At 50.5% G+C, this 27060-nt stretch overlaps 2 protein-coding genes across 5 annotated transcripts; one reads left to right on the top strand and one right to left on the bottom strand.

Annotated features, from left to right (window-relative positions):
• Positions 1 to 13: 13 nt before the first annotated feature.
• On the top strand, positions 14 to 1836 carry MEA1 (male-enhanced antigen 1). 4 transcript variants are annotated; one of them, XM_045498277.1, is made up of 4 exons: positions 14 to 121; positions 662 to 942; positions 1030 to 1132; positions 1438 to 1836. In XM_045498277.1, the coding sequence occupies exons 1-4, from the start codon at positions 85 to 87 to the stop codon at positions 1590 to 1592; spliced, it is 576 nt and encodes a 191-aa protein (XP_045354233.1). In that variant the 5' UTR covers positions 14 to 84; the 3' UTR covers positions 1593 to 1836. The 4 variants fall into 4 exon arrangements, with proteins under 4 accessions (XP_045354233.1, XP_045354232.1, XP_045354234.1 ...); XM_045498276.1 differs by having other exon boundaries at positions 35 to 148; XM_045498278.1 differs by having other exon boundaries at positions 67 to 177.
• Positions 1723 to 23507, bottom strand: PPP2R5D (protein phosphatase 2 regulatory subunit B'delta). The gene is made up of 16 exons (XM_045498265.1): positions 23339 to 23507; positions 18650 to 18727; positions 7042 to 7258; positions 6593 to 6792; positions 6395 to 6505; positions 6181 to 6273; positions 5613 to 5743; positions 5420 to 5479; positions 5207 to 5315; positions 4939 to 4992; positions 4477 to 4647; positions 4244 to 4371; positions 3496 to 3597; positions 3328 to 3400; positions 3082 to 3198; positions 1723 to 2930 (listed from the first exon to the last, which is right to left on the bottom strand). Exons 1-16 carry the CDS (start codon positions 23363 to 23365, stop codon positions 2793 to 2795), a joined length of 1809 nt encoding a protein of 602 aa, XP_045354221.1. The 5' UTR covers positions 23366 to 23507; the 3' UTR covers positions 1723 to 2792.
• Between the last annotated feature and the right edge of the window lie 3553 nt (positions 23508 to 27060).

Below are 27060 nucleotides of genomic sequence, written 5' to 3'. Positions count from 1 at the left end.
GGTAATGTAGTCCTTTGTTGTCGGAGCAGGAGATGGCGGAGGCGGGGCAAGAGGCGTACGGCTTGTCTCTCGTTCGCGTCAATCATGAGCACGGGGAGGGGCTGGAGGACCAGGCGCCCCGGTACGTCCTGCTCCGCCGGAAGTGGAGGTGCGGGTTCAGCCGCGGGCTCTGAGCGGGTGAGGCGCGCGGAAACACCGGCGCCGAGAATCCGTGGGGGCGGGTGGCGGACGCCGCTGCTGGGGCCATTTGAGGGGAGCCCCTGGGGCCTGAAGGGCATTTGTCAGGCGGTACAGAGGGGAACCCTTTGGAGAGGGAAGAAGGGGGCGGGTACGCCCTGTCTAGGGGAGCTCGTTTGGCGATCCGGAGTTCCCAAGTAGGGGAGTAGGGGCGGGCGGGGTTCTGGACGGAGTGTCTTTTGGGAGGTGGTATGGTCTCGGGTTGGGCTGTTATTTAAGGATTGGCAGAGCAAGTTCGGTGGGCCTCGGTTCAAGATACGAGTCGGTTTAAATGGTGGAGTGCCCAGGAGAGGGTGGGATGCAGGAAGCTTGGAAGCGGTTAAATGGTTTGCGGACGCAGGAGACCACAAGGAACTGGATGAGTGGCTATAGGTGGACCTGATTTCATCCGATCCCTACCCTCCCGCCCTCCCTGTTCTTGCAGCCCCTGCCCGGATGGCAGCAGTAGTTCTAGGGAGAGACACCATGGGCCCCGAGCGTATCTTCCCCAATCAGACTGAGGAATTAGGGCCGCACCAGGGCCCTACGGAAGGCACTGGGGATTGGAGCGGCGAGGAGCCTGAGGAAGAGCAGGAGGAAACGGGGGCAGGCCCAGCTGGCTACTCCTACCAACCCCTGAACCAAGATCCTGAACCAGAGGAGGTGGAGCTGGCACCGGTGGGGGATGGAGAAGATGTAGTTGCTGATATTCAGGATCGGATCCAGGTATGGTGGAGGCGGCACTGTTCTGGCCAGGTGAAGCTGGGATTCCTGAAGTGCTGGACCTGAACTGTCTTCTCTCTGGCTCTTTAGGCCCTGGGGCTTCATTTGCCAGACCCGCCATTAGAGAGCGAGGATGAAGAGGAGGAAGGAGCCACAGGATTGAGCAACCACAGCTCTATTCCCATGGACCCGGGTAAAGGGAGCATGCTTTCATTTTGGAATAATGTTGGAGGAAAGGGACTGGTCAGAACCAGTAAAGAAAGGGAAGTCATAGAGGAACACCCCGTTCCTAAAACAACAGTTTGTCATCTAAGATTTTACAGACTTCAGAATCTAGGTGAAAGTCTATTGTGTTAGACTTGGGTTGTAGGTGGGCTTGTCTGGAAATAACAAGATGGATTTGGCCTCCCTGGTAGCCCAAGGGTTATGGGTTAATTCAAAGAATGGGGAGTGGAGCTGGTCCCATCGTTTCTGTTATCCTGTTTTTTGTGATTTCAGAACATGTGGAGTTGGTGAAAAGGACAATGGCTGGAGTAAGCCTGCCTGCGCCAGGGGTTCCTGCCTGGGCTCGGGAGATATCAGATGCCCAGTGGGAAGATGTGGTACAGAAGGCCCTCCAAGCCCGGCAGGGGACGACCCCAGCCTGGAAGTGACTACCCTGAGAGCGGCCTTATCTCCCTGCATTCCAGGCCAGAACCAGCATAGGACTGAACACATCCCTGGCTGTAATGTCCATCTTCATATTCTCCATCTCCCTTTCCACATCAAGGCAAATCAGACTTCTTCTCAGAGACCCACTTTATTCAGTTCTGTACATATGGGGACATTGGCCCAAGCCCAACCCATCTTAGCATGTATCACTGTGGAGAATAAAGCACCCTATGTACACAGCCAAAAGCTGCACTGCCTGTGCCCCTGGAACCTGGGTCTGGCCCTCTTCAGCCCCTTGCCCCTTCAGGGTGTCTGAAAGGGACAAGTGGGGGCCTGCCCAGCATCAGCACAAAGGAAATAAATAGGTGTCGGGGGAGCCATGCTTAGGGCACTGCTCCCTGCTTCCTCCTAGCTTTGGGAACCAACAACATAGGAAAGCAGTCAGCCCCAGGGTGGTCCCTTCCATGTCTGTGATCCCAGGGCTGCTGCTCACCAAAGGGGGGGCACAGGGTAGGGTGTTTGTTCACCCCCTTCTCTTGGTCCATCTGGGCCCTATATTCCATCACCTATGGTCCATAGCGTATGCTTTTCTCCTTTTGACCTCCCCATGTTGTCTTGGTCAGGCAGGGGATAAGAGAAAATAATTCAACCCCATCAGCCTGCACACTGCTGGGGCTGGGGGCCTAATTGTGCCTGTTGGGGGTTGGCTCCCCTCCAGCTACTCACTCCAGGGGCCAATGGGGCTTGACATAACTTTGGTGAGAATAATCTCCTGCTGCTCCCTATATGCTTCTGCAGGGGAGGGAGAGAAGGAAAGACACCTGGAGTTGAAATGAGGATTAAGGGAAGGGGAGAGGAGCATATGTATTCCTGTGTGTATTTCTCAGAGCAGCCTCAGGTAGCTGTGGGGTTAGGAGAGGAGGGGGACAGGCATCCCCAAGTTGTCTGGGCACTGAGGATCTCAGTGCTCAGCCTGTCTGTACTAGCCACAGGGAGGCATGAACACATTTTGGGAAGAAGAGGGACCACTCTGGGGGGGGGGGGGGGGGGGTCCCCTGCTTCAAGTGCCACATCCCCTCCCTAGAGTAGCTAGAGAGGCACTGCCTTGCCCCAAGTCAGCCAGTGGGGAGCAGAGGGTGGAGGGCTAGGGCAGCGTCCCAGAGCTGAGTGGGCTGTGGCCCTGTGGTAGGACGGTAAGGGGGTCAGAGAGCCTCCTGGCTGGCAGTTAGGAATTCTTCCGCCCGCTTGTGTGCCTCCAGCGCCTTGATGGTATACACGTCCTGGGGCAGCTCGGACTTCCGCCGAAGCAGTACCTTCTCCTTCTTGATGTCCTTTAGCATCTACGTGTAGGTACGGAGAAGGCAAGGAATGGTAACCGATTCCCAATAAATTTTATGGCTTCCTCCCCTTATTCCTCGGATCTGCCGCTCCTGTCTCCTCTCCCTTTCAGAGCTTTTATTTCTGCTCCCCATTCCCTCTACGCCTTCCCACCTGCACAGCCTCTGTCTCCACCGTCCTCTTCAGAAGTTGGATGTCCTCTGCCGTGGGGGTCTCTGTCTCCATCGAGTACACAGGAGGCAGTGGTGGAGGAGCTCGGAACATGGGATACTGAGAAGGAGAGGAGGCACGGGCAGGTAGTGAGAGCCGCTTCAGAAGTCTGTGGACCTGTCTTGAAACAAACCCTCCCCCAGGCCAAACTGGGCCCCTCAGGTCGGGGCAGCGGCAGGAAAAGCTCACCTGGGGATTGAGTCGGGCCAGCTCCTCGATCTTTTGCCACATCTCTTCTCTTTCCTTCATTCGGAACCGGCCCCTGAGGGAGCAAAGATGGGATAGGCGGTGGGCTTGAAAGAGAAGCAGAGGGAACCTGGGGTGGAGATGGAAGCCCCCAAGTCGAGAGATACTCACTTCTGTTTCTCTGCCTTGTACTGTTGTGTGCAGTCATCAAACAGCTTCTGATTCATCTCCATAAACAGCTTTAGGGCATTGTAGATCAGTCCATGGATTGTCCTGCCACCGGGAAGAAGGATCAGGTACAGGAGGCCTTACTTATACTAAGGGCAGTGCCAGGACCCCAATTTGCTCTCTCCCAGGAGGGGTCTCTGCTAAGAGCTTTCATAGACCCCTGCAGTGTCAGCTTATCGTTCTAGCCAAATCACGTGACTTGAGATTGGCATTTCAGGTTCTTTATAGGCCTTGGTCTGTTTGTCCCTCCTTTGCCTCACCCCGTGCTCTAAGACCTACCTTCTTCACGCTACTTCTATGCCCTGGCCTATCCTAATGGCCTCCCAGCAGCTTAACGGACAGCACCTGCACCACAGTGCACTTGCTTTTGGCCGGAAAGTCTCTTTACGACAGTGGGATTCAGCAAATGCTAAAAAAGATCACATCAGCTTCTCACAGCACAGAATGCAGTCTCCAAAGCTGCAGACTATCTCTGACGGGGAGAAGACAGGATACAAGCCACACTCTGCTGCAGGTATTGCAGACATCTCTCACATCGCGGTCTTCTCCCTGGTCAGTTCCTCAAGGGCCTGTCAGTGTGCAGTGGGCACTAGCCCCTGTGCTCAGTGACCCGATGAGACCACTGGCTCTTCAGTCCCTCACAGGTTCCCAAACCAGAGCCCCACCACCCAGCCCTACCCCAGCCGCCTACTTGTTCCAGTGGCTCTTGGAGTTCCTGTATAGTGCAGGGAACATGATGGGGAGGACTCGGGCAGCATTGTCACTGATAAGGCTCATGATGTACTCATTGTTCCAGTAATAGAGAGCACGCTCTGCCACCTGGTGGGGACAGGTGGGACTCAGCAGGGGTATGGTTCACTCTGCTGAAAACCCTCCTCAGTTTCTAGGAGGACTGGGGACGGGATATGCTGGTCTGAGTCTCACCTGGAAATGAGGGCTGGAGACACACTTGGCAAGCTGGCGGAAGAGTGGTTCCATCACTTTGCTGAACTCTGAAGGTTCAATGACATCTAGAATCTCCTCTAGCTCATTCAGGAACATGACCTCCTTGGGGCTGTGGGTTTTGGGCCAGAACTTGAGAAGTCCTACAATCACCTGTGACAAGAGGAGGACACAGGGATAAAATTCTCACTCAACACCTGCCTGCTTCCACAGGAAGTCTTCCTGGCCTCTCTCCCCACCGTGATGGGCACAGCTCGGGTGGCCTCCGCTAACTGGCCTGATTCTGTTTCCTATATATAGGTTTTACTTTTCCTTCAGAGAGGAATCCATGTCACCTGTTGGGCCACATCCCTCCTGAGCACCTGCTTATGGCATTATTCAATAGGCAGACTGGGAAGTTTAATTGACAGGAAGAGGTGTCCTGGGGTTGGGAGGGGGAATTACCGGCTCTGTGAGACTGCTCTCCTTCTCCAGGAACTGTACCACACAGTAAGCCAGCTGCAAAAGGTTGCGGTAGAAAGGAGGTGAGGCGTAGGGTCCGGGTCTCAGAGGGATCAGGGACAGAAGCAAGAGCCCAGAATGGAAGAAGAGGTGTAAAGAGAAATTATCCCACCCACTCCCTCTGTCACCCCCATCCCAGATGGAATATCTTCCCCTCCCTCTCTTTTCTCTGCTGCCAGTGTCAGGGATCATCAGGAGGAAGGCAGCTCACCTGCGGGTGGTAGACACTCAGGGACTTGACCTTGTGAAGGGGAAGCAGGACACGGATGAGGAACATCTTGTGCTCTTCCTTAAGGGGCAAGGCAAAGCCGTTGATGATGCTAGGAATTATAGGAGGTTTGTTAGGACCAAAGGGCCATCCAAGCTCAGTGCTCCCGTCCCTCCAACCTTCTGCAGGCACGTGTGCCCCCACCCCACTGCTTACCTGCCGAGGATCTCTAAGAGCTCAGCAATCCCGTTGTGATGTTCTGTCTCATAGATGAACCTGAGGGAGGAAAGAAAGGCTCTCGTGACAATCCCCAATGTTCCTCCAGCACTCTGCAGAGTCCCCCTACCTCCCTTCTCGCATCCCAACTTAGCAGGGCTTGCTATGCTCCTAAGCTGGCTCCCGGCCTCACCTGTAGAAGATGTGGTTGATCTGCCTACGGATATAAGCCCGGAGCCCCAAAAACTTGCCATAGATGCGATGCAAGATGGTCTTGAGGAAGTCCCGCTCTCGAGGATCCTCACTGTCAAACAGGTCCAGGAGCTGGGAGCAGGTGGGAGGAAAAGGTGGTGAATGAGGCAGGAGCCTGGGAAGGTCAGGGCTGGGGTGACATGGATTCCTAGCCAGGGGACACCCAGAGGTTCTCTGGATGGGGGGGGGGGGGGGCGTATGGGGGCAAGTCTCTGGAGAGCAGAGTGATTCCTTTACATAGCTTTCCCCAGTGTGATGTCTGGGTATGCGTGTCTGCATGCCCCACTGATGGGGAAGAGGTAACTCTTGCTAATTTCCTTCGATTACGCTAGGAGCTTAAGAGCAGAGGGATTTGCTTATCCCTCCCCCACCACCAGTCCTTTGCACCAGACACAGTTGAAAGCCCATATATTCAACAGATGGAGAAAGGGTGGGGACCTCACTGAGGAGCTGTGGGACTAGAGTTCATGGGCTGGAAGGAGGAAAGGACAGGAACTTCAGGGACTCACAGCAAGGACAAACTTCTGGTCGATATACTTCTTGGCTATGTTTGGCTGGAAATCAGGAGACTCGAGGAAACGTAAGAAAAACTCATACACGAGCTGTCGGGAGCAATGAGCATCCACTTAGGGGGTATTCCCCAAGGACTGAGACATACCCCTTGCTGTCTCAGAGTGCCCCATTCCCTGAAGCCAGGGCCAGCATGCCCCCTCACTGTGGTACCTGGAGATGTGGCCAGGCAGCTTCCAGGGTGGGCTCATCCTCTTCTGGGTCAAACTCGGCCCCGGTGGGATTCGATGAAGGTGGCAGCGTCCGGAAGAGGTTCACTGAAAACTGAGGGGGAGGACCCAGGTGAGAGCTCCATGCAGGCTTCTCCACAGCCTCCGTCCCTGCCTGCTTTCCCCTTTTCCCTGTGCCCACCATGGTGACAGCCTCGGGGTAAATGGCCTCAGTGACAACATCACGGCTATGGGTGATGTACTCCACCATTTCGTTGAGTCCTGCCCGCTTCACCTCCTTGAATTTGAGGTCACTGAGTGGATCTGATACAAAGTCAAAGAGGACACAGCACTGGCGCAGCTTCTGGATAAAAAGCTCCTCCCGCTCCTGGGTTGGCGAATCTGTAGGGGGAGGCAACAGTCAGTCTCTCCTCCCTAGCCCTTCACTGCCATGCGCTACTTGCCTTACAGGGCCTTCCCCTACCCCATCCTGCTGCCATCCTGCTCCCCTGGCACCCCAGCCCTGGTGGACTTCCCTCTCACATTGTCTGGAACTTCCATCCCCCTCAAATACTCCCAAACCTCCATACAGCCAATGCCCAGTGACCCCCCTAGGCCTGGTGCACCAGCCCCATGACCTTTTCCAAGTACCTTTCAGGGCAGGAAGCTTCTGCAACTCTCGGTTCTTGCTGAGATTGAAGCGGGAGGAGCTTTGCCGTCGCTCCTTCTTGACAATCTGGGGCCCTCCAGAGTACTTGATTTTGCTGAGCTGCGTTGGGGGCGGTGTGCTGTTGCTGGGACGCTTGTTGGACGATGGGGGCTGGGGCTGCGGCTGCGGCTGGGGCTGGGGCTGAGGCTGGGGCTGGGCCTAGTCAAATAAGTGATTTGTTGAAGTCTGCTCCCCAAGGTACAGCTCCCACCCTGGGCCGCGGCCCATCCTGCAGTCCATCCATGCCTGCACAGGCCTGGGCAGCCAAGCAGACATCTCCTACCCTGGAGCAGCTCCAGTCAGGGTCAGAGATGACTAAGGTTTATTATCCCCAGAAGGGGGTGGTCAAGAAGCCGTGTCTCCCAAAATGGTGCCCACTGCCTGTGCATCGAGAGCCTTCAAAATGTTTGTTCTAGTTCACGAACAGGCAAATCTAATTGATGGATTGATGGTGATGGATGTCAGAAAAGTGGCTATCTTGCCAGGGCTGGCAGGGGTGTGGGATTGATTGAGAAGGGATCTGAGGAATCTTCTGAGTAATGGAAATGTTCTATATCTTGACTGGATCTGGCAGGTGGTTCGAAGCATAAACATATGTAAAAATTCATTAAGCAGAAAAAAAAAATTCATTAGGTAGCATACTTGAGATTATCATACTTTCCCACTTCACTGAATGCATCACATTCTTGGTCAAAAGTTAAAAGAGGGGCACCTGGGTGGCTCAGTACGTTAAGCATCCAACTCTTGATTTCCAATCAGGTCATGATCTCACAGTCATGAGATGGAGTCCCTGCACCAGGATCTGCTCTGAACGTGGAGCCTGCTTGGGATTCTCCATACTACATATAAAAGGCTTTGTGCACACTTTATATATATATATATATATATATATATATATATATATATATATATATATATATATATATATGTATACATATATATATAGGGCTTTGTACCCTATTTATAACAGCAAATAAATAATCAATCAATCATGGAGTTAAAATTATGTTCATGAAAACTATGTACTACATGCAATCATACACGGTTCGACTGTAGAAAATATTTACACAGCCATAGTAATTTACCCAAAATTGGTGATAAGTACTTTGGGAGGATGGGAAAGGTCTATATTGGATATAAGATGCTAAGACCTTACTTTTCCATAGTAGGAAGTCAATAGATTATATCTAATGCTCAAAAATGAAAGACTTTTAGAGGCGCCTGGGTGGCTCAGTCGGTTGAGTGTCCGACGCGGGCTCAGGTCATGATCTCATGGTTCACGAGTTTGAGTCCCACGACGGGCTCTGTGCTGACAGCTCGGAGCCTGGAGCGTGCTTTGGATTCTGTGTCTCCCTCTCTCTCTCTGCCCCTCCCCAGTTTGCACTCTCTCTCTCCCTCTCTCAAAAATAAATAAACATTAAAAAAAATTTTTTTTTGACAAAAGAATTTTTTAAAAAGCAGCAAAAGACTCTTAATTGGGGCGCCTGGGTGGCTCAGTTGGTTAAGTGTCTGACTTCAGCTCAGGTCATGATCTCGTGTTCATGGGTTCCAGCCCCGCATCAGCCTCTATGCGGACAGCTCAGAACCTAAAGCCTGCCTCGGATTCTGTGTCTCCCTCTCTCTCTGCCTTTTCCCTGTTTGTGCTCTCTCTCTAAAGTAAATAAATTAACATTAAAAAGAAAAAAGACTTGGGGCGCCTGGGTGGCTCAGTCGGTTGAGTGTCTGACTTCAGCTCAGGTCATGATCTCAGAGTTCGAGCCCCGCGTCGGGCTCTGGTGCTGACAGCTCGGGAGCCTGAAGCCTGCTTCAGGTTCTGTGTCTCCCTCTCCCTCTGCCCCTAACCCACTCACACTCTGTCTCTGTCTCTCTCAAAAATAAGTAAACATTAAAAAAAAAAAAAAAAAAAAAAAAGACTCTTATTTGGAAGCACAGAAGTCAATTTCCAAGGAAAGGTGGGTTGAAAGCGGTCACCACAAAGCAACAGAATAGGGGGCTAGGCAGGAGCTGCTCCTTTCATTACAAGGTCAAGGGTACTTACTGTCTGACTTTCTGAACAATGTACATGTTGTCATGTTGATAAATTTCAAAATAAAACAAAGCCTAAAACTATGTAATGACAGAAAATTGCTTCCTATGCAAAGTTAAATAAGGATAACACAAAACTGTACATGCAAAATGAGCTCACCCACATTACAACACGTGCACAGAACCCAAAGCCCAGTGAAGAGAAGGAAAAAACAATAGCAAGCCACCACTGTTTTTATGACTGTCTCCCATTGTAGCAGAATGACAGATGACTTTTCTCTACTTTTCTCGATTTTCTACAAGCTGACACATTTATATAATGGGAGAAACACAGCTAATTTTTTTTAAAGCTATCTCTTTACTCCATCCCAGACACGGGTGTTGGAGCCCCACGAAGGTCACTGTCAGAAGTATACACACAGGTGTTTGCAACGCTGTCCACCCACAGGTACTGTCAGGTAACCACCTGCCGGTAGAGGGGAGAAGCTGGGCCGCAGGACAACCCTTGCCCCCAGAGACTGCAGCAGGATCAGAGGACGGAGGCCATGTCCAGCTGGGTACGCACACCACAGGAGACTGGGTGGCTCAGTGGGTTAAGTGGCTAACTTCAGCTCAGGTCATGATCTCACAGTTCGTGAGTTTAAGCCCCACATCGGGCTCTGTGCTGATGGCACAGAGTCTGTTTGGGATTCTCTCTCTCCCTTTCTCTCTGCTCCTCCCCGGCTTGTGCTCTCTCTCTCTCTCTCTCTCTCTCTCAAAATAATTAAACTAAAAAAAGAAAAAAAGAATGGGAGAATATGAAATCATCTGGGATGGGGGAAGGGAGGAAGACAGAAATGTTATGCTTTGTAGGCTCTGAATGTTTTATAGAAACAACTATGTCAAGCTTGTGACCTATCTGGGGATCAGAGGAGAGGAGAGACATGCTGCATCCAGCCTGGGGCTGGCCTGTGGGTCCAGTGTAGCTCATTACCTTCTTGGCCATCTGGCCCTCTCCCCCACCTGAAATGATCACCCCAGACACTAACCTAAGGGAGCACAAGGAAATGGGGCAAGATTAGCCGCCACACACCTCTCCTGCCATGACCAGCACTCAGCCGGTGTGATTCTGGTTAGACTGTACAAGGTGTCCTGGGGTCTCTCTTCCTGCACATGGCAGATGGCTCATACCTTGGTGAGGGATAGGAGAGAGAGGCAGAAGGGCTGGGAACCAGACCCACCCCTGCCCTGTGCCTTCATTCCCTGGTTGCAGGAAAAACCAAATCCTTATCTGTGGAGCTTGGTGGTCACAAGCACAGACTCACACTAGACTGCCTGGGTTTGACTCCTGCTCTGCCATTTATTAGCCAAGTAACCTCCAGAAAGTCAACTAGTCTGTCTACCTCCATTTCCTCATCTGTAAAGTGGGGATGACAATAGTACCTAGCTCATAAGGTTGTAATAATGATTTAAGTGAACGTTATATAGCTCACAGAAGTGCTTTGTAAGAAGTGTCTTCTACTGTTAATCACGATTATTTCCCATCCCTAGACTTTAAAAATGCAACCTGGAAATTCCTGAAATTAGCATGCCTCAAATGTTCCCATGGGTCCATTATCTTCCTTGGTCTAAAACGGGGGAACCCAAGAAAGCATTTCATCCTTCAAGATCCAGTTTAAGCCCCACCCTCTTGTCTGTTTCACTGGCTCTGTGATCATCCCCAGTGATGCCTCTTGGCTTGGTGTGTTCACATGTCCAACTAGATAGCAAGTCCCCTGAAAGCCAGGACCCTGGTTTGTACCATTCTGGGTCCCCTCAAGCACTGGCACCTAACAGGCATTCAATGAAGGTTTGATTGGTTGATTGACAGGGGGCCAGACCTTTCCTGTCCCAAGCCCGGAACCATCAGAACAGAGCACTGTATGGTGTCAGGAGCAGAGTAGGAGGGAGAAACATTAGTTATACCAGGGCAAGGGGCTCAGTGGCAGCTAACAAACAAAACTCTGAGGAAGAGCATGTCCTTCTCCATCGTCCCAGATAAGAAAGACACTTTGCACCTCCACAAACCGCACACTGAGGGGATGTCTAGGGAAAGAGGCATTCGCCCCAGAAGGAGAGAAGCCAGGCCTCAATTTTCTCTGCTAACAGACAAATGGGCAAATCTGTGGTTTCCCATCTATTCTCCAAGTAAGGTTAAGAGAACAGAGGGTCACATGGCTAAAAATCAAAGTTTAAAAACCAGTAGAGGGGCAGCTGGGTGGCTGAGCTGGATTTCGACTCAGGTCATGATCTCTCGGTCCTGAGATCAAGCCCCATGTCAAGCCCATATTGGGCGTGGAGCCTGCTTGGGATTCCCTCTCCCCCTCTCCTTCTGCTCCTCCCCTGCTCATGCTCTCTCTAAAAGAAATTAAAAAATAAAATAAAAATAAAAACCGATAGGTTGATGCCTGAGGTCCCTTCTCCACTAGGAATGCATCATTGAAGGCAGGGGTGGCTGGAGAGCTGCTGAGCTTAGCTTGTCCCACCTCACCCCACTGGGCCACCTGGTTTTATAAGGACCATTGGCTCCCAGGCCCCACACACAAGAAGCATCTGAGAGACAGCTGGTCCAGTCAGCAAAGCGCCTGGCTGCCAAGCCTCAATGAGGCATCCCCTGGTCTATTCACTCTTCAATAGGAAACATGCTTGTCAGCATGAGGCATGGGGCTATGCCAGTGACTCACTTCATGTCCAACTCTTTCCTCTAAAAACTTCAGCCTTTTTTTTTATCATTTTTTTAAAAGATTTTATCTTTTAGTAATCTCTACACCCAACTTTGGGCTCGAATTTATAATCTCGAGATCAAGAGTCACATGCTCCCCCGACTGAGCCAGCCAGGCACCCAGTAAAAGCTTCAGCTTTTAACTTTTCTTTCTTTTTTTTTTTTTTTTTTTTTAACGTTTATTTATTTTTTGAGACAGAGAGAGACAGCATGAACGGGGTAGGGTCAGAGAGAGGGAGACACAGAATCTGAAACAGGCTCCAGGCTCTGAGCTGTCAGCACAGAACCCGACGCGGGGCTCAAACTCACGGACCGCGAGATCATGACCTGAGCCGAAGTCGGACGCTTAACCGACTGAGCCACCCAGGCGCCCCAGCTTTTAACTTTTCTACTGACCTGGGCTGCAGGTGGGAGGCAGGTGAGTGCCCTGGGGAACCTTCTGTGACTATCACCATCACTGGTGAACGCTGACCGAAGGCAACCCAGCCAACCTGGCCATTTCCTCTGCCTGAAGTGCCTTCTCCTCCCACCTCCAAAAAGCCTTCCTAGATTTGGGCCTCCAGCAGTCAAGTGGTACTTGGAATTTATGCACCACACTCGCACTCAAGAGACTGCAACTAAACTTGCCCACTCTGAACCAACCCTAGTCCAATTTGATCCTAACACAATCACCATTAATAATCGAACCCAAATATTTAAACCTAAAATAAGAGATAGAAATATAAATTAAGGGGGCGACTGAGAGGCTCAAATGGGCATCCAACTCTTGATTTGGGCTCAGGTCATGATCTCACGGTTCATGGGGTTGAGCCCTGCACTGTTATTGTTACTTGGAATTCTCTCTCTCCACCCTTCCTCCCGCTCACACCAGCTCTCTCTCAAGACATGTTTTTAAAAATTAAATTAAATTAAAGAAAAAAAAGAAATATAAATTAAGTACTATAGAAAGTATTGTAAAGGGGCACCTGGCTAGTTCGGTTGGTAGAGCATGAGACTCTTGATCTCAGGGTCCTGAGTTGAAGTCCCACATTGGTTTTAGAGCTAACTTGAAAGAAAGAGAGAGAGAGAGAGAGAGAGAGAAAGAGAGAGAGAGAGAAAGAGAGAAAGAAAGAAAGAAAGAAAGAAAGAAAAGAAAAGAAAAGAAAAGAAAAGAAAAGAAAAGAAAAAAGAAAAGAAAAGAAAAGAAAAGAAAAGAAAAGAAAAGAAAAGAAAAGAAAAGAAAAGAAAAGAAAAGAAAAGAAAAGAAAAGGGGCGCCTGGGTGGCGCAGTCGGTTAAGCGTCCGACTTCAGCCAGGTCACGATCTCGCGGTCCGTGAGTTCGAGCCCCGCGTCAGGCTCTGGGCTGATGGCTCAGAGCCTGGAGCCTGTTTCCGATTCTGTGTCTCCCTCTCTCTGCCCCTCCCCCGTTCATGCTCTGTCTCTCTCTGTCCCCAAAATAAATAAACGTTGAAAAAAAAAAAAAAAAGAAAAGAAAAGAAAAAAGAAAAGAAAAGAAAAGACAGAGAGACGTATTGGGGCACCTGTGTCAGTTAAGCGTCCAACTCTTGTTTTCAGCTCAGGTCATGATCTCACATTCATGGGTTCAAGCCCCATGTCGGGCTCTGTGCTGGCAGCGTGCAGGCTGCTTGGGATCCTCTCTCTCCCTTATCTCTCTGCCCCTCCCCTGCTCGCACATGCACTTTCTATTTCCCTCTCTAAATAAATAAACATTTTTTTTTTAATTTTTAAAAAGTGTTGTCAGAAAAAGATGAAAGGTAAAACAGTGAAAAACTCACAATGTCACAGCTTTTGCATAATCAATCACCTAGTCAAATAAAGATCATTTTAGTTTAAAACCCCAAAAAATCGCAGAGGCATTCTCTCCTATCCTGACACCTAGAGCTCTATCTAGCTGAACTAAATTATTTCCTTCCTTCATTTATTCAATGACCATCATGCTAAGCCTTAGAGATTAAAGGGTAGCCCCTGCCCTCAAAGAGCTCACAGTCCAGTGGGTGAGACCAACACACGGGCAGCTCTTGGTACCAGGGAAATGAAAAAACAGTGCCACCAAGGATACAGGAACACAAACTCTGCCAGAAGAATGAGTGAAGCTGTTCCTGAAGAGGTGACTTTTGATTTGCTCTCAAAGGACAAACATGAGCTCAGCGGGCAAAAGAACAAAGCAGCGGGGGGGTGGGGGTGGGGGGCTCCAGGGTGGCTCAGTGGGTTGAGCCTCCTACTTCGGCTCAGGTCATGATCTTACAGTTCGTGGATTTGAGCCCCGCATCGGGCTCTGTGCTGACAGCTCAGAGCCTGCAGCCTGCTTTGGATTCTGTGTCTCCCTCTCTCTCTGCCTTTCCCCCGCTCACACTCTGTCTCTCTCTCAAAAATAAACATTTAAAAAAAAAAAAAAAAAGGAACAAAGCAGGAAAATAAAGTAGTCCATGCCAATGGAATCTCATCAATAAGGACCCAGAGTTATAAAAGGGCTTGTATCAGGAGATGGGAAGTCCAGCAGAGCGAGAAACCAGGATGGGTGCTAGAAAAATGAGGCAGGGCCCCCTCAGAGGGGTCCAGAGTGTGAATTTGAATTTTAACTTAAAAGCAATGAGATGCCAACAGAGCTTTTTCTTTTTATTTTTTTAACGTTTTATTTATTTTTGAGAGAGACAGAGCATGAGTGGGGAAGGGGCAGAGAGAGGGAGACACAGAACCCGAAGCAGGCTTCAGGCTCTCAGCTGTCAGCACAGAGCCGGATGCAGGGCTCAAACTCACGAAACATGAGATCATGACCTAAGCCGGAGTCGGACACTTAATGGACTGAGCCACCCAGGTGCCCCAAACCAACAGAGCTTTTTAAGTAGAGGACTCATAAGACAGAAGAATGTTTTTTAGGGCAACAATTTTGGCTACTGGGAGGACAGGCTGACATGGAGGGACTGAGATAATTTCTTCCTCCCTCTGTCCCTGCTCCCAGAACTCAGGACAGGGCACACCGCCGAGTGGAGTCCAGGGCAGTGAACTGCTGTCTCCAGAGACAGAGCAGGAAAGACCCTTGCCTGCAGCGATAGGTCAACAGTGAGTCTTATCCAATCTCTCAAGGCTCCTTTCCGTTCTAAGACTCTTCCAGAATCTTAGACACAGGGCATCACGTCATTAAGAACACAGGAGGGGTGCCTGGGTGGTTCAGTCGGTTAAGCTCCCAACTCTTGATCTCAGCTCAGGTCTTGATGTCAGTCAGGGTTGTGAGTTCAAGGCCACACTGGGCTCCACGCTGGGTGTGAAGTCTACTTTAAAAATAAATAATGAAGTCTAAACAAAAAACAAAAACAAAAACACACAGAATCGGCTCGTGAGCCACAGCACACTGGGTTGAATTCCAGCTCTGCTGTTTACCAGCTGAGTAAGAGCTATTTAACGTCACTAAGCCTCAGTTTCATCTGTAAAATGGGGATGATGACTGATAACAGAATGACCTCAGGGGAGTGTTGTGAAGATTAAATGAGATTAAAAGGTTAAATGCAAGCAAAGGTCTTAAGACAGCACCTGGGAAGTTGAACAGTGTCAACCCAACATCTGTGAACGTGACGTAACTTGGAAATAGGGTCTTTGTAGACATAAACAAGTTGGGGTGGGCCCTAAATCCAATGTGACTAGTGTCTTCATAAGAAGAAAATGTGGACACGGGGCGCCTGGGTGGCTCAGTGAGTTAAGCATCTGACTTCGGCTCAGGTCATGATCTCAGGGCTCACGAGTTCAAGCCCCATGTCCGGCTCTGAGCTGACAGCTCACAGCTCGGAACCTGGAGCCTGTTTCGGATTCTGTCTCCCTTTCTCTCTGCCCCTCCCCCGCTCATACTCCGTCTCTCTCTCTCAAAAATAAATTAAACAAAAACAAAAAAAGAGGAAGGAAGAAAATGTGAACACAGAGACACTCAGGGCAGAACCCCATGTGAAGGTGAAGGTGGAGGAGGAGACTGGAGTGATGCATCCATAAGCCAAGGAACACTGAGGACTGTTAAAAACCACCAGAATCTAGGGAGAGGTACAGAAGAGATTCTTCCCTAGAACCTCAGAGGGACATGGCCTACTGATGCCTCGATTTCAGATTTCTGGCCTCCAGGACTGTAAGAGAATAAATCTCTGTTATTTTAAGCCACCTAGTTTGTGGTCATTTGTTATGGCTGCCCTAGGAACCTAACACACAAGTAACTGCTCAATAAACTAAATGGTGGCTGCCGGAATTATTACATCAATTGGAAAGGCTCTGGCAAATGCATGACACAGGGTAAATTTGGCTAGAAGAGCCCCAAATTCTGGACTAGAAAAACAGCAAGGGAAGGACTGTGCCAAACAGCTTTGGATGACCTGAGCCTCATAGCCTGGCCCCCAACTTTTCCACCGTCCCTCTGCCTGGGGCCACATGGGTACCTGTCTGGAAAATCATGCAGCATTTCTGCATCTGCCTCGTACAGGTGAGCCCTGGGCACCATTTCACAAAACAGAGCCCCAGGTGAACTCAACACTCTCCTTTTTCAAATAGATGTGTCCAGAAAGACAGTGGAGAAATCCTAGCAGTTGGTCTCAGCCTATTTCCTAACTTGTTTGAGCTTTCATTTTCCTATCTGGGAAAGGAGAGGGTTAGACTCCAAGGTTACTTCCAACACTTAGGTTTACTTATTTAGCCACTAATGCATTCAAATCCTGGCACCTGTAATGTGCCAAGCCCTTGGGCGGCTCAAAGGGAAGCAAAGGGAAACCTCAAGGAGCTCATTCACATGCTAATAACACAAAAGTTAAAATGGATAAACAATGAATTCACACCAAATTGTTTAATTACAGCCGTGTAAATGCTGCTGTGGGGAGGTACTGGAGCTAGTAGAGCAAATAGCCGGAGCCCTGACCACGTCCTGGTGGGGAGGGAGGGGGAGGCAGTCAAGGAAGGCTGCTTTTAGGACAAGACATCCAATCTATCTAGTAACTGAACAAGTAGGAGTTAGGCAAAAGATGAGAACAGCCCCCTAACTATTCCTTTCTGTCCCTTTAAATCCCATTTCTATGTCTCTCTTGCTGCTTTGAATGTCAGTTGCCAGCTCCCAGCCACCTTCCCTGTGGGTCCCACAGATGTCACCACTCCTAAAGGGGAGACTGGGCCCAGAGGGAGTGTTTCCCAGGAGCGCTGACTGATGAGTTGTTAAGAACCAAGTGCATAAGGGGCACCTGGCTGGCTCAGTTGGTGAAGCAGGTGACTCTTGACCTGAGGGTTGTGAGTTCAAGCCCCACACTGGGCGTAGAGATTACTTTAAAAAATAAAAAATAAAATAAAAATGCCCGCCCTGCCCTCTCCCTTCCCCCCCCCCCCCCCCCCCCCCCCCGCCCAAAGAACAAAATACATGAGCATACAGATGTGGGGAAGAAACAAGGTGCCGGCTGCTTTCAAGCAGCATACCCAGCTTCCCTCCCTCAGAGTCCACAGTCTGGTGGAGAGAAACCCACGTTGGAAAAATAGTTACAACAAAAAGTGATAAGGTCTATCCTGGAGACATGTTCAAATTACTGTTTAAGGGCAAAGGAAGGAGGAATTCATCTTCTGTGGTCCTCAACTCCCATGTCTGAAAAATGGGGAACACCTGCCCTGCTTCTTCTGATTACTCAAGTGAGGCCTAAAATGAAGGTCAGGGGTGTGGGAAGTGCTCAGATCTCTTTAGAGGTGACAGGGACCAGAAGTACATAGAAAAGTCTAAATCCAGGATTAACTCCAATACTTGCTAATCGATTTCTTCTCCCCCCCAAATCCACAAGCCCTGCCCATAATCACAGAGAGGTTTCCTGTTGTCCTCTGTGGCTCTAAACAGTTGAGAACAGGAGAGAAGAAGCAGAGGGGCGCCTGGGTGGCTCAGCCAGTTAAGTGTCTGACTCTTGATTTCGGCTCAGGTCATGATCTCACGGTTCATGAGATTGAGCCACTCCACAGTGACTGCATGGAGCCTGCTTGGGATTCTCTCTCTCCCTCTCTCTCTTTGCCCCTCCCCCGCTCACTCACACGCTCACGCTCTCTCCCTCTCAAAACAAACAAACAAACAAACAAACAAAAAAGCAGAGAAACCAAGGATCACCAGTTTCTGAGTAAGATGGGTACTTACTTGCTCAACATGTTCACAGGACCGGCCACCATCTTGAGCATCGCATTGAGCACACTCCCAAACTCTCCTGGACATACTCTGGACTTAAGTCTCTCCACCCTCCAGTGCTCTCTCTGCTTGCCATTTATTGCTTTACAGCCCTAGACTTCCAAGCTGTGCTGACCTCTGCTCATCACTGTCCTTTAGCAGGTTCCCATTGGATCAGAACCAAGGGCAGTGGGCCCAGCCCTGGCCGGCTCAAGGACACCAGCCACTCCCACCCCTTCCCCACCCCAAGCCATGCCAAAGCCACTCATTCCCCACTGAGCACCCTTGTACTTTTTCCCTTTCCCCCCAGCACCTGCTACCCCTAGCTTTTCATTCTAAGGAAAAAGGAATTCTTACCACGCAAGGTTGGCAGACAGAGAAATAACTTTCACAAGAATTGCTGGGGAGTCTGAAGAACTGCAGAGCGTAGTTGCTCTATACCAGCCGAAGGGGCAGGCTGCCTGACTGAAGGCAGCTACCTGGCTGGGCTGTCCAAGCTCCTCCCAGGCTGTGGAAGGCCCCTTCCCTTCTGCCTGGATCACATCTGGCCCCCTGGGATCCCTCACCCCACTAGCCGTTGAGCAGTTCGAGCTGGTGCCTGCACCGTAACCAGAGCCGTGCCCACTTTCATTACCTCCTCGGCGCTCTCGCCGCCACCATCCTTGCCCGAGCTGCTGGGCTTGGTCGTGCCTTTGGCAAGCTTGGGGGTCTCCTGAAGGGGGAAGATGGAGGTAGTCAGCAGATGCCAGGAGAAGGGAGAGACCTCATCTGGACTGCTTAGGTCTGTGTTGTAATTATCCTCTGTCCAACGGAAGTAATCAGTCAGAACCAGTGAGCATCTACCCTGTACCTGGCCCAGGGGAGGAGGACTTGGGGTACACAAAGGGAGTCCCTCCAAAGAGTTTGGAATGTGGTGAGGAAGACATTGCTAAGACATAGTAATGAAGCATGATAATAATGATCTGTCCCCTCACATGGCTGCTGTATGAGTAAGGGCCCTGGAGAGCCTCTGTCAAGGAAGAACCAGGGTGTGGAGCTTTAAGGAACAAGCTATTCTGTCTGGCTTCTGGCTAGAGCGGGCAGGGGGGTGCCTAAGGTTCTCATGCTGGAGGAGAGAGAGTCACCACTCTCCCCCAAGGCCATCTGCAAAGACCTGGAGGCCTTTTTTTGGAAATTACAAATAACATCCAGACTAGAGGGTGCTATTGGCATGATCAGGTATAGGAATTATCCCTAAGAGTGCCTTGGTGGACAAGCACGGGGACAGGGATGGGGGTAAGACCCTGAACTGCTACAAGGATGAGCGCTAGTCCGAAGTCTCCCTCGGGAACCGGGCCGCTGGCTCAGAGCCCTGGCCTGCCTGGCGTCTCTTCCTCTGCCTCGGGCCAAAAAAAGCAACTGCACAGGGACAGGATGGGGAAAATGTGAAAAAGACTTGGGGATTTAGGTCTGATTGCAAGCTCCACACAAATCCTTCATGTGCCAGGGTTGCCCCAGCACCCCATGACCTTCTGTCCAGTTAGCAAACGGAGTGCAGAGCTCTTGGCATGGGGAGGGGACATGGAAGTGCCCCTGTCCTTGGCACTTGATGGAGCTGTTCAGGAGGATCTGGTTCCGTCGTGAGCATCCGACTTTGGGAGGGACAAAGACAAATCCTAGGTTTTCTTCTGGCGAAATACAACCCAGACTGGGAGTAGATTCAAAAGCCTGTCCTGAGAGCAACAGCTGCAAGGCTGGGATGGCTAATGATGGAGGGGAGGAGTCCCAGCGGTAGGCGAGCACGAGGGGGTTTTACGAATAAATGAAGGGCTGCCATGTGGACTAAAGATGCAACTTGCTCTATGTGGATCCAGGAGCCCAAGAGGCATGGGCTGAAGTGGCAGGAAGACAGACTGAGGCTCCGAATAGGAAGGATCTTCTCCTGAAGCAGCTGCACAGAAACCGGCTGTGTGCAAGCTCCCCAGTCCTGAGAGCATTCAAGCAAAGGAGCATTCGTGACTCTTCTAATGCACGGGCAGGAGGGGTTTGAGCCCTAAATGAAGACTGTCAGAGGACCTTGGAAGTCACTTTCGGCTCTGAGATTCTGACACTTGATGGCAACTGCGCCCCTTCAGTGACAAGTGTTAAGTCACACTGACTATGGGGGCACAAGGATTTCTGGGAGAACAGAGCTCTGCGTGGGCTGGAGGAGGGGGCAGGGAGGATGAGAGCCTTTCCCAGGTGGGGAGCAGCTCCAGGTGTCAGCCAGCAGGAAGGCGCTCCTTTGGGTTGAGCACTCTCCCAGCTGCCCACTGACCAGGCTGGCAGGCATACCGACCCCTTGCCAAAGGGCCAGGGAGTGTGGCTCAGAGCATGGCGTGTAGAGGCAAAGGATGAGGGGCGCAGGCAGGAGTCACTGAGGTGACCGCACATACCTCGGACGTGGGCCTCATGGACAAAGCTGACCCACCTTTATACATGTCACATCTCTCTACTTGACCACAAGCTCCTTCTCCGCCAGCCCTACAACACTTGAGCATACCTAACAGGGAGTGTGCCGTGAGAATCCCAGCTGCCTGGTTATGTGGGCGTGTGTGGGGGCATGGGGAAACCACGCCCACCACCCTTGCTCCCCGGCTCCTGCAGAACAGGTCAAGTGCACACAACACAGTGCAGCCCAACCGTCACTTGCAGCCTGGAACCGGGGTTTGGAGCCCACACTGTGTTTGGGGCCCAACTCTTACTAGCTCTGGAATTGTAGGCAGGTTAACTAGCCTCTCTGAGCCTCAGTCCTCCTCTTTTAAGTGACAACAATCACACTACCTAATTCCCTTTAGCACAGTGTCCAGCACATGAAAATCCCAATGTTAGCCCGTTATTACTATTATTAAAAACAAGAAGAAAGTGGAAAGGAGCAGGGGCATGCCACCTGGGAACCTAAACGAGATTCAGTCCTAGATCAGAACATGAGGGAAGAGGAGGGAAGCAAATCCCCCAAGGGACTGACTCAGCACCCATCTATTGAGGGCCTACTGTGTGCAAGGAAGAGGCCAAACTAAAATGGAGTTATTATCTCAAGGGGGAAGAAAAGATTTATCCACAATTAATTCCAGTCCAAGGGAACAAAAAGGACCATACGTGACCTATCAAGTGTTCCACAAACCCCGAGGAGGGGAGAGCTCACTGGGAAGTGAGGGTTCAGGAAAGGCTTCAGGGAGAAGGTTGTGAAGGATGGCCAAGACTGGGACCAGCAGAGATGAAGGAGAAAGGAGAGAGGTGATGGATGTGCAATAAAGATCCTCCTCTCTGCCCCCACCCCATCTGGGCAAAGCTCAGTCACACTGTCACCTCCCTCTCCCTCAGGGCTTGTTAACCATTGAAAGAGGCCAAATGCAACTGGAAATCAAAAGCAGAAAGTTAAACCTTGAAAGGAATCAGAGATGCCTGGTTCTGTGCAACCCAATTCTTCCAATGTTGTTTCCCAGCCAAATACTATGGTCAAATATCTATGGTTCCAGCAAGTCTAAGAATTTTTCTTCTCAATCACCTAGAAGAGGAAGGCTTACTGTAGATGGGACAGTGTCTGTCCCATTTTAGTATCAGACTAAAAACTACAGATGGGTGGGGACTTCACCAGCTTCCCCTGAATTTCATGCCCCTCCACGCTCCTTGAAGGAACCCCCTTAGCCTCTGGTGTGGCTGAATTGTGTGTGCATCATTCAGAGCTAAGCTGCCCGACCCACTCCCCAAGGACACAGGGTCTGGGTGGGGAACACAAACCTGCCAACCCAGGACCCCAGGAGGTTCAGTGCCTAGTACACCATCACCAACCCTACACTCAGAACCTCTGGCCCTGTGAAGTTATGGAGACAACCCAGAATCAGAGCTGCCTGGGAAATCTCCAAAAGCCCCAGGATAAAGAGTTGAATTGATAAGGTCAGAGATGGCAGCCCAGCAACCAGCCAATCAGAGGGCAAATGAAAGTAAGACACCTCTGGGGTCATAAAGTGGCTGAGCAGAGCACCAGGCCAGAGCCAGCCCCACCACGAGGGGCCAGCCCCAGGAAAGGAGAAGCTGGGGGAGGCTGGAACTGGTATCCTAGCATCCTCTGTGTGAGTCTGTACCTCAAAGGAACCACACCTCTGAGTCAGACCTCAGCAACAGCAGGAAATAGAAGGTAGAGAAAGGCAGGGATGAAGAACAGGGGCAAGAAGGCAATATGGAAATAGAAGAGGAAGGTGAAAGAAGGCAACATCAAGAAACAAGCCTGTATCAGGACACCATGACAAAGTCAAGGGTGCCCAGGGGTTGGCTGGCCTTTGGGGTAAGAAGGAAAATTAATCTGATAGTAAGGGTGGATTCCCAATTTGAGGATAGTGTAGCCCAGGAAAGGCAGGAATCCAGCACTGCAAAACTGGGAAAATGCAAAGGTTACCCTAAGATTAGGAAAAGGAGAGGACCTTGCTCAGATTAGGAAAGGTAACTGATTTAGGATGAACCTGCAAGTCGGTTGATGCCTGTTAGGGGGGCTTTGGTACAAAGGAGGCCTTTAAGTCAAGAGACCTGATATTGCAGCTGGGCCTCCAAACAGGCTGTGTGACCTTGGCCAAGTCCCTTCCCCTGTCGGGGCCTCAGTCTCCTCATCTGTATCACTAAGGATTACGCTGAATGCGCTCAGTGGTCCCTTCCAACACTGACGTTCTGAGGTTCCATCAACAGAAGGAAGGGCTCAGTCCTGGCTTACAAGTTTGTGTGTGAAGGAAGAACTAGAGGGAGGGGCCTAGGCCAGATTTGGTGGAGGAGAGAGAAAGCAGAGCAGTTCTAGGTCAAGGTGCTTGGCGGGGAGGGAGAAGGGGCTGTAGGGGACGGTGGAGAAGGCCGGCCCAGGCCCAGGCCCTGCGCGTAAGGGAAGGGGCTGCGCGCAATGGGGGGCGGGGGGAGGTGGGCTGGAAGGAGGTGCGGTCTCAGATGAGGGGCTGTCCCAAACGGGTAACCGGGTGGGGAGTGGGGAGAGTGGGGTGGGGGCGGGAAGAAAAAGCAGGGGAGTGACCTGGGAGTGGAGCAGATCTGGAGGGAGGTGGTTACCCTGGGCCGGGGGTAGGTGAGGGGAGGAAAGGAGGGAGGTGTACGCGGGGGACTCTATCCCAGGCAAGGTGAGGGAGCTTTTCCAGCTGCGGCACAGGCTGGGGGTGCGGCTAGCGGCGGGGGCGGAGGGCTGGCCCCGGGAGTCCTGCGGGGGCCGGACGGGAGGGTCAGTCTGGGGCTGTCCCGGGCCTGGCTCGGCCTCTCCCAGTGCTCCGCGCAGGCCCCAAGGCGGAGGCGCGAAGAAAAGGGCCACGCTCACCTTCTCCTTCTTCAGTTTATAGGGCATCTCGGCCCGTCCGGACCCAGCCCGGCTCCTGCGGCCCCGCTCCGGCTCCGGCTTTGCTCGGCCGCACTCGGCCCGCTCGGCGTCTCTTCGCCACCGCCTGCGCGCTGCGCCCGGGTCGAGCGGTGTCTGCGCCTCCAATTGGCCCAAACTCTTACAAACCTGCCTGACAACCAGGCGCCGCCTCCTTGGATTGGTTATTGGGGCCAAGCTGCTTCCTTTTTTTCTCATTGGAAAGGAAGAGTACAAACCGCCAGGGTTCGTCTCCCAGAATTGGCTGAGTGGGAGGTCCCGCCCTAAAGTGGGTCGAGCTTAACGAAGGAGGTGGGGAAAAGGGGAAGCCCTAGCTTAGCACCGAGTACCGCACTCGGGCGTCTGGTGTGCGTCGGCCTCTGCCATTCTTTTGCAGCCGGTTCCCTTCTAAAGTGGTTCTCATTTTCCCCGCTCTGCTCCTTCGCCCAGTACGAATGGAAGGAAAGAAGCCCTAAAATGAAGGGCACCTTTCTTCATCTGGGCAATTACCACTAATTGCATATGCAAAATTAGCGGAGAGAGCTCCCAAGAGTCCTCCGGGGCATCCGTTTCCAAAACGAGGCATGCAGAGAATCAAAGGGGAAGGCTGGGTGACTGGGACCTTGGTGAGATGAGATGAGAATCCTGAGTTTGTTACAGTTTTGGAAAGAGGGTCCCCGTTCCTACTGCAAGTGCTCTGGGATTGGGGAACCAGCTAGATAGGAACCCTTGGGAATACAGAGGAAAAGCTACCTCGTTGTTTGTTGAGTGTCTCAGGAAATACATCTTACTCCCACCCTGCCCAAGCCAATGTCCTAATGGATAAGATCATTTCCTGCCCTCAAGGAGTTCACTGGTGAAGTTCACAGACTTGTATAAACAGATGCTTAAGATACAATGTAATAAATTACACAAACCTAGAGGTGGCTGGAAGAGTATGTTTCAGAAAGTTGACTCCAGTAGACGATTTACTATGTGAAGAAATTGGAGAAGGCTCTTGAGAACAAAAGCCTGTGACCCTTGACCAGGAGAGCAACCTTACAAGACAAAGACCATGGGCATGGAGAAGAAAGGACAGAATTGGGAAATGTGTACAATCAACAGGACTTGATGATTCATTGGAATGTGGGGAAGATGGTAAAGGAAAGGGAGGAGTTGAAGATGAGTTCTGGAGCTGTCAGAAATGTAGAAGGAAAACTGGTGTCATAGTGGCAAAGGAAGTAAAAGAGGATTGGTCAATAGTGTCAGATTCCAGGGAATGATTAAGATAAGCTCAAACAACACCACCTTGATTCTCTAGTTGTGGGTGATCTTTGCAGGAAAGTTTTAGAGAAGCAGAAGGAAGGTTATAATGGGTTGAGTGAGCAAGAGGTATGGAAGTAAAGGCAACAAATGTAGACTCCCATCTTATGGAAGTAGTATTTGGCTCCCAATGATTGATGACAATTTCAAGGTAATACAAAGCAGATGGCCCACCAACCATTATTTGATAGAGGAAAAGCCCAGGAAGAAAGGATATTTATTTGTGGGTGGATATTTGTGTCTGTGTGGGTGCTGAAGCAGGCAGGATATCAGACTTATTTACCCATTCCCAAGGCCTCGAGGAGCACTGTAGTCCTGAGGCCTAGGGCTTGCCTGTATAAAGTAGGCATATCTTCTTTGGACCCACCCCACCATTGTCCCAGTCCTTAGACCCTCTGGAAACTGAGGGGACAGAGCCACACAATATAATTCAGAACTACCAAATGGGAACTTCCATCCATTTCAATTCAGGTCCTTAGTACATTCTTTTTTTTTTTTTTTTTAATGTTTATTTTTGAGAGAGAGAAAGAGAGACAGAGTGCTAGCTGGGGAGAGGCAGAAAGAATGGGAGACACGGAATCTGAAGCTGGTTCCAGGTTCCTAGCTGTCAGCACAGAGCCCAACACGGGGCTCAAACTCCCCAACTGCGAGATCATGACCTAAGCTGAAGTCGGACTCTTAACTAACTGAGCCAGCATGGCACCCCAGGTCCCTAGTACATTCTTGCATGTTCCTTTAAGATGTGGAATTGGGGGCACCTGCGTGGCTCATCTGACTCTAAGCATCTGACTCTTGATTTCGGCTGAGGTCATGAGCTCACTGTGAGTTTGAGCCCCACATCGGACTCTGTGCTGATGGTGCAGAGACTGCTTGGAATTCTCTCTCTCCCTCTCTCTGCCCCTCCCCTGTTTGCTCTCTCTTTCTCTCTCTCAAAAATAAATAAATAACTTTAAAAAAAAACTTTAAAAAAATGTGGAATTGGAGGAGCACCTCCAAAAAAAAAAATGTGGGGCAACGAGTGGTTCAGTCGGTTAAGCATCTGACTCTTGATTTCGGCTCAAGTCATGATCTCACAGTTCATGAGACTGAGTGCCACATCTGGCTCTTCACTGACACCACAGAGCTTGCTTGGAATTCTCTCTCTCCCTCTCTCTCTGCCCCTCCCCCGCCCAGAGGGATGTTTAAATGAACACTAAACAAATTTTTAATAAAAAAATAATAAAGCTTATTTATTTATTTATTGAGAGAGAGAGAGAGAGAGAGAGCAAGCGAGAGCAAGTGGGGAAGGGGCGGAGACAAAGGGAGAGAGAGAATACCAAGCAGGCTCCCTGCACCACCAGTGCAGAGCCCAATGTGGGGCTTGAACTCATGAACCGTGCGATCATGACCTGAGCCAAAGTCAGACACTTAACCAACTGAGCCACCCAGATGCCCCAATGACTCTTGATCTTGAGATTATGAGTTCAAGACTCATGTTGGGCAGATTACTTAAAAAAAAAAAAAAATGTGGAACTGGGCAATTTCAAGTTTAAGACTAGAAGTACCTCCAGGAACTATAATCATTTAAAAAATATTTTGTCTCGGGGCGCCTGGGTGGCGCAGTCGGTTAAGCGTCCGACTTCAGCCAGGTCACGATCTCGCGGTCCGTGAGTTCGAGCCCCGCGTCAGGCTCTGGGCTGATGGATCAGAGCCTGGAGCCTGTTTCCGATTCTGTGTCTCCCTCTCTCTCTGCCCCTCCCCCGTTCATGCTCTGTCTCTCTCTGTCCCCAAAAAAATAAATAAACGTTGAAAAAAAAAAAAAAAGAAAAAAAATATTTTGTCTCGCTAGGAATAGAAATACCTTATAACATATAAACCTAATATTCAACTCTCAGATTTTCAGGAATGCCTAATGTACAAAGTAGAGGGCTGCCTCAAGCTCTTCATCTGTGAAGGAAAGAAATAAGTTGTGCAGTGGTTGGAGGAGAATACAAGGTCCAGAAAGAGTAAATTACCACCTAGGCGCTGGGTGGCTCAGTTGGGTGAGCATCCGACTTTGGCTCAGGTCATAATCTCACGGTTGGTGAGTTTGAGCCCCACATTGGGCTCTGCACTGGTGGTGAGGAGCCTGCTTGGTATTCTCTCTCTTCCTCTCTCTCTGCCCTGATCTGGGGCTCGGGCTCTCTGCTGTCAGCAAGGATCCTGCTTCGGATCCTGTCCCCACCCCACCCCTTCTCTCCATACCTCCCTTGCTCACACTCTCTTTCTCTCAAAAATAAACATTAAAAAATAACAATAATAATTTTTAAAAAGCAGATTACCACCAACCAATCCATTGATTCTAAGTGCAAATATATTGTTAATAACTTCAAGTGTGGCCCACTAGTGTCCAAGTGACTTGCACA

This window comes from Leopardus geoffroyi, chromosome B2 (assembly GCF_018350155.1).
Source record: "Leopardus geoffroyi isolate Oge1 chromosome B2, O.geoffroyi_Oge1_pat1.0, whole genome shotgun sequence".
Classification (NCBI taxonomy): Eukaryota; Metazoa; Chordata; class Mammalia; order Carnivora; family Felidae; genus Leopardus; species Leopardus geoffroyi.
This window is presented reverse-complemented; position numbering and strand designations above follow the sequence as displayed.

What these genes read in the sequence shown, in the direction of transcription:
- MEA1 (XM_045498276.1), top strand. Translation starts at nt 85, where the DNA reads ATGAGCACGGGGAGGGGCTGGAGGACCAGGCGCCCCGGTACGTCCTGC. An exon ending in CTGCTCCGCCGGAAGTGGAG is followed by an intron (nt 149 to 661) that starts GTGCGGGTTCAG and finishes CTGTTCTTGCAG; the next exon opens with CCCCTGCCCGGATGGCAGCA. An exon ending in ATATTCAGGATCGGATCCAG is followed by an intron (nt 943 to 1,029) that starts GTATGGTGGAGG and finishes CTGGCTCTTTAG; the next exon opens with GCCCTGGGGCTTCATTTGCC.
- PPP2R5D (XM_045498265.1), bottom strand. Translation starts at nt 23,365, where the DNA reads ATGCCCTATAAACTGAAGAAGGAGAAG. An exon ending in ACCAGAAGTTTGTCCTTGCT is followed by an intron (nt 5,744 to 6,180) that starts GTGAGTCCCTGA and finishes ACCTGCTCCCAG; the next exon opens with CTCCTGGACCTGTTTGACAG. An exon ending in TACAAGGCAGAGAAACAGAA is followed by an intron (nt 3,401 to 3,495) that starts GTGAGTATCTCT and finishes TTGCTCCCTCAG; the next exon opens with GGGCCGGTTCCGAATGAAGG.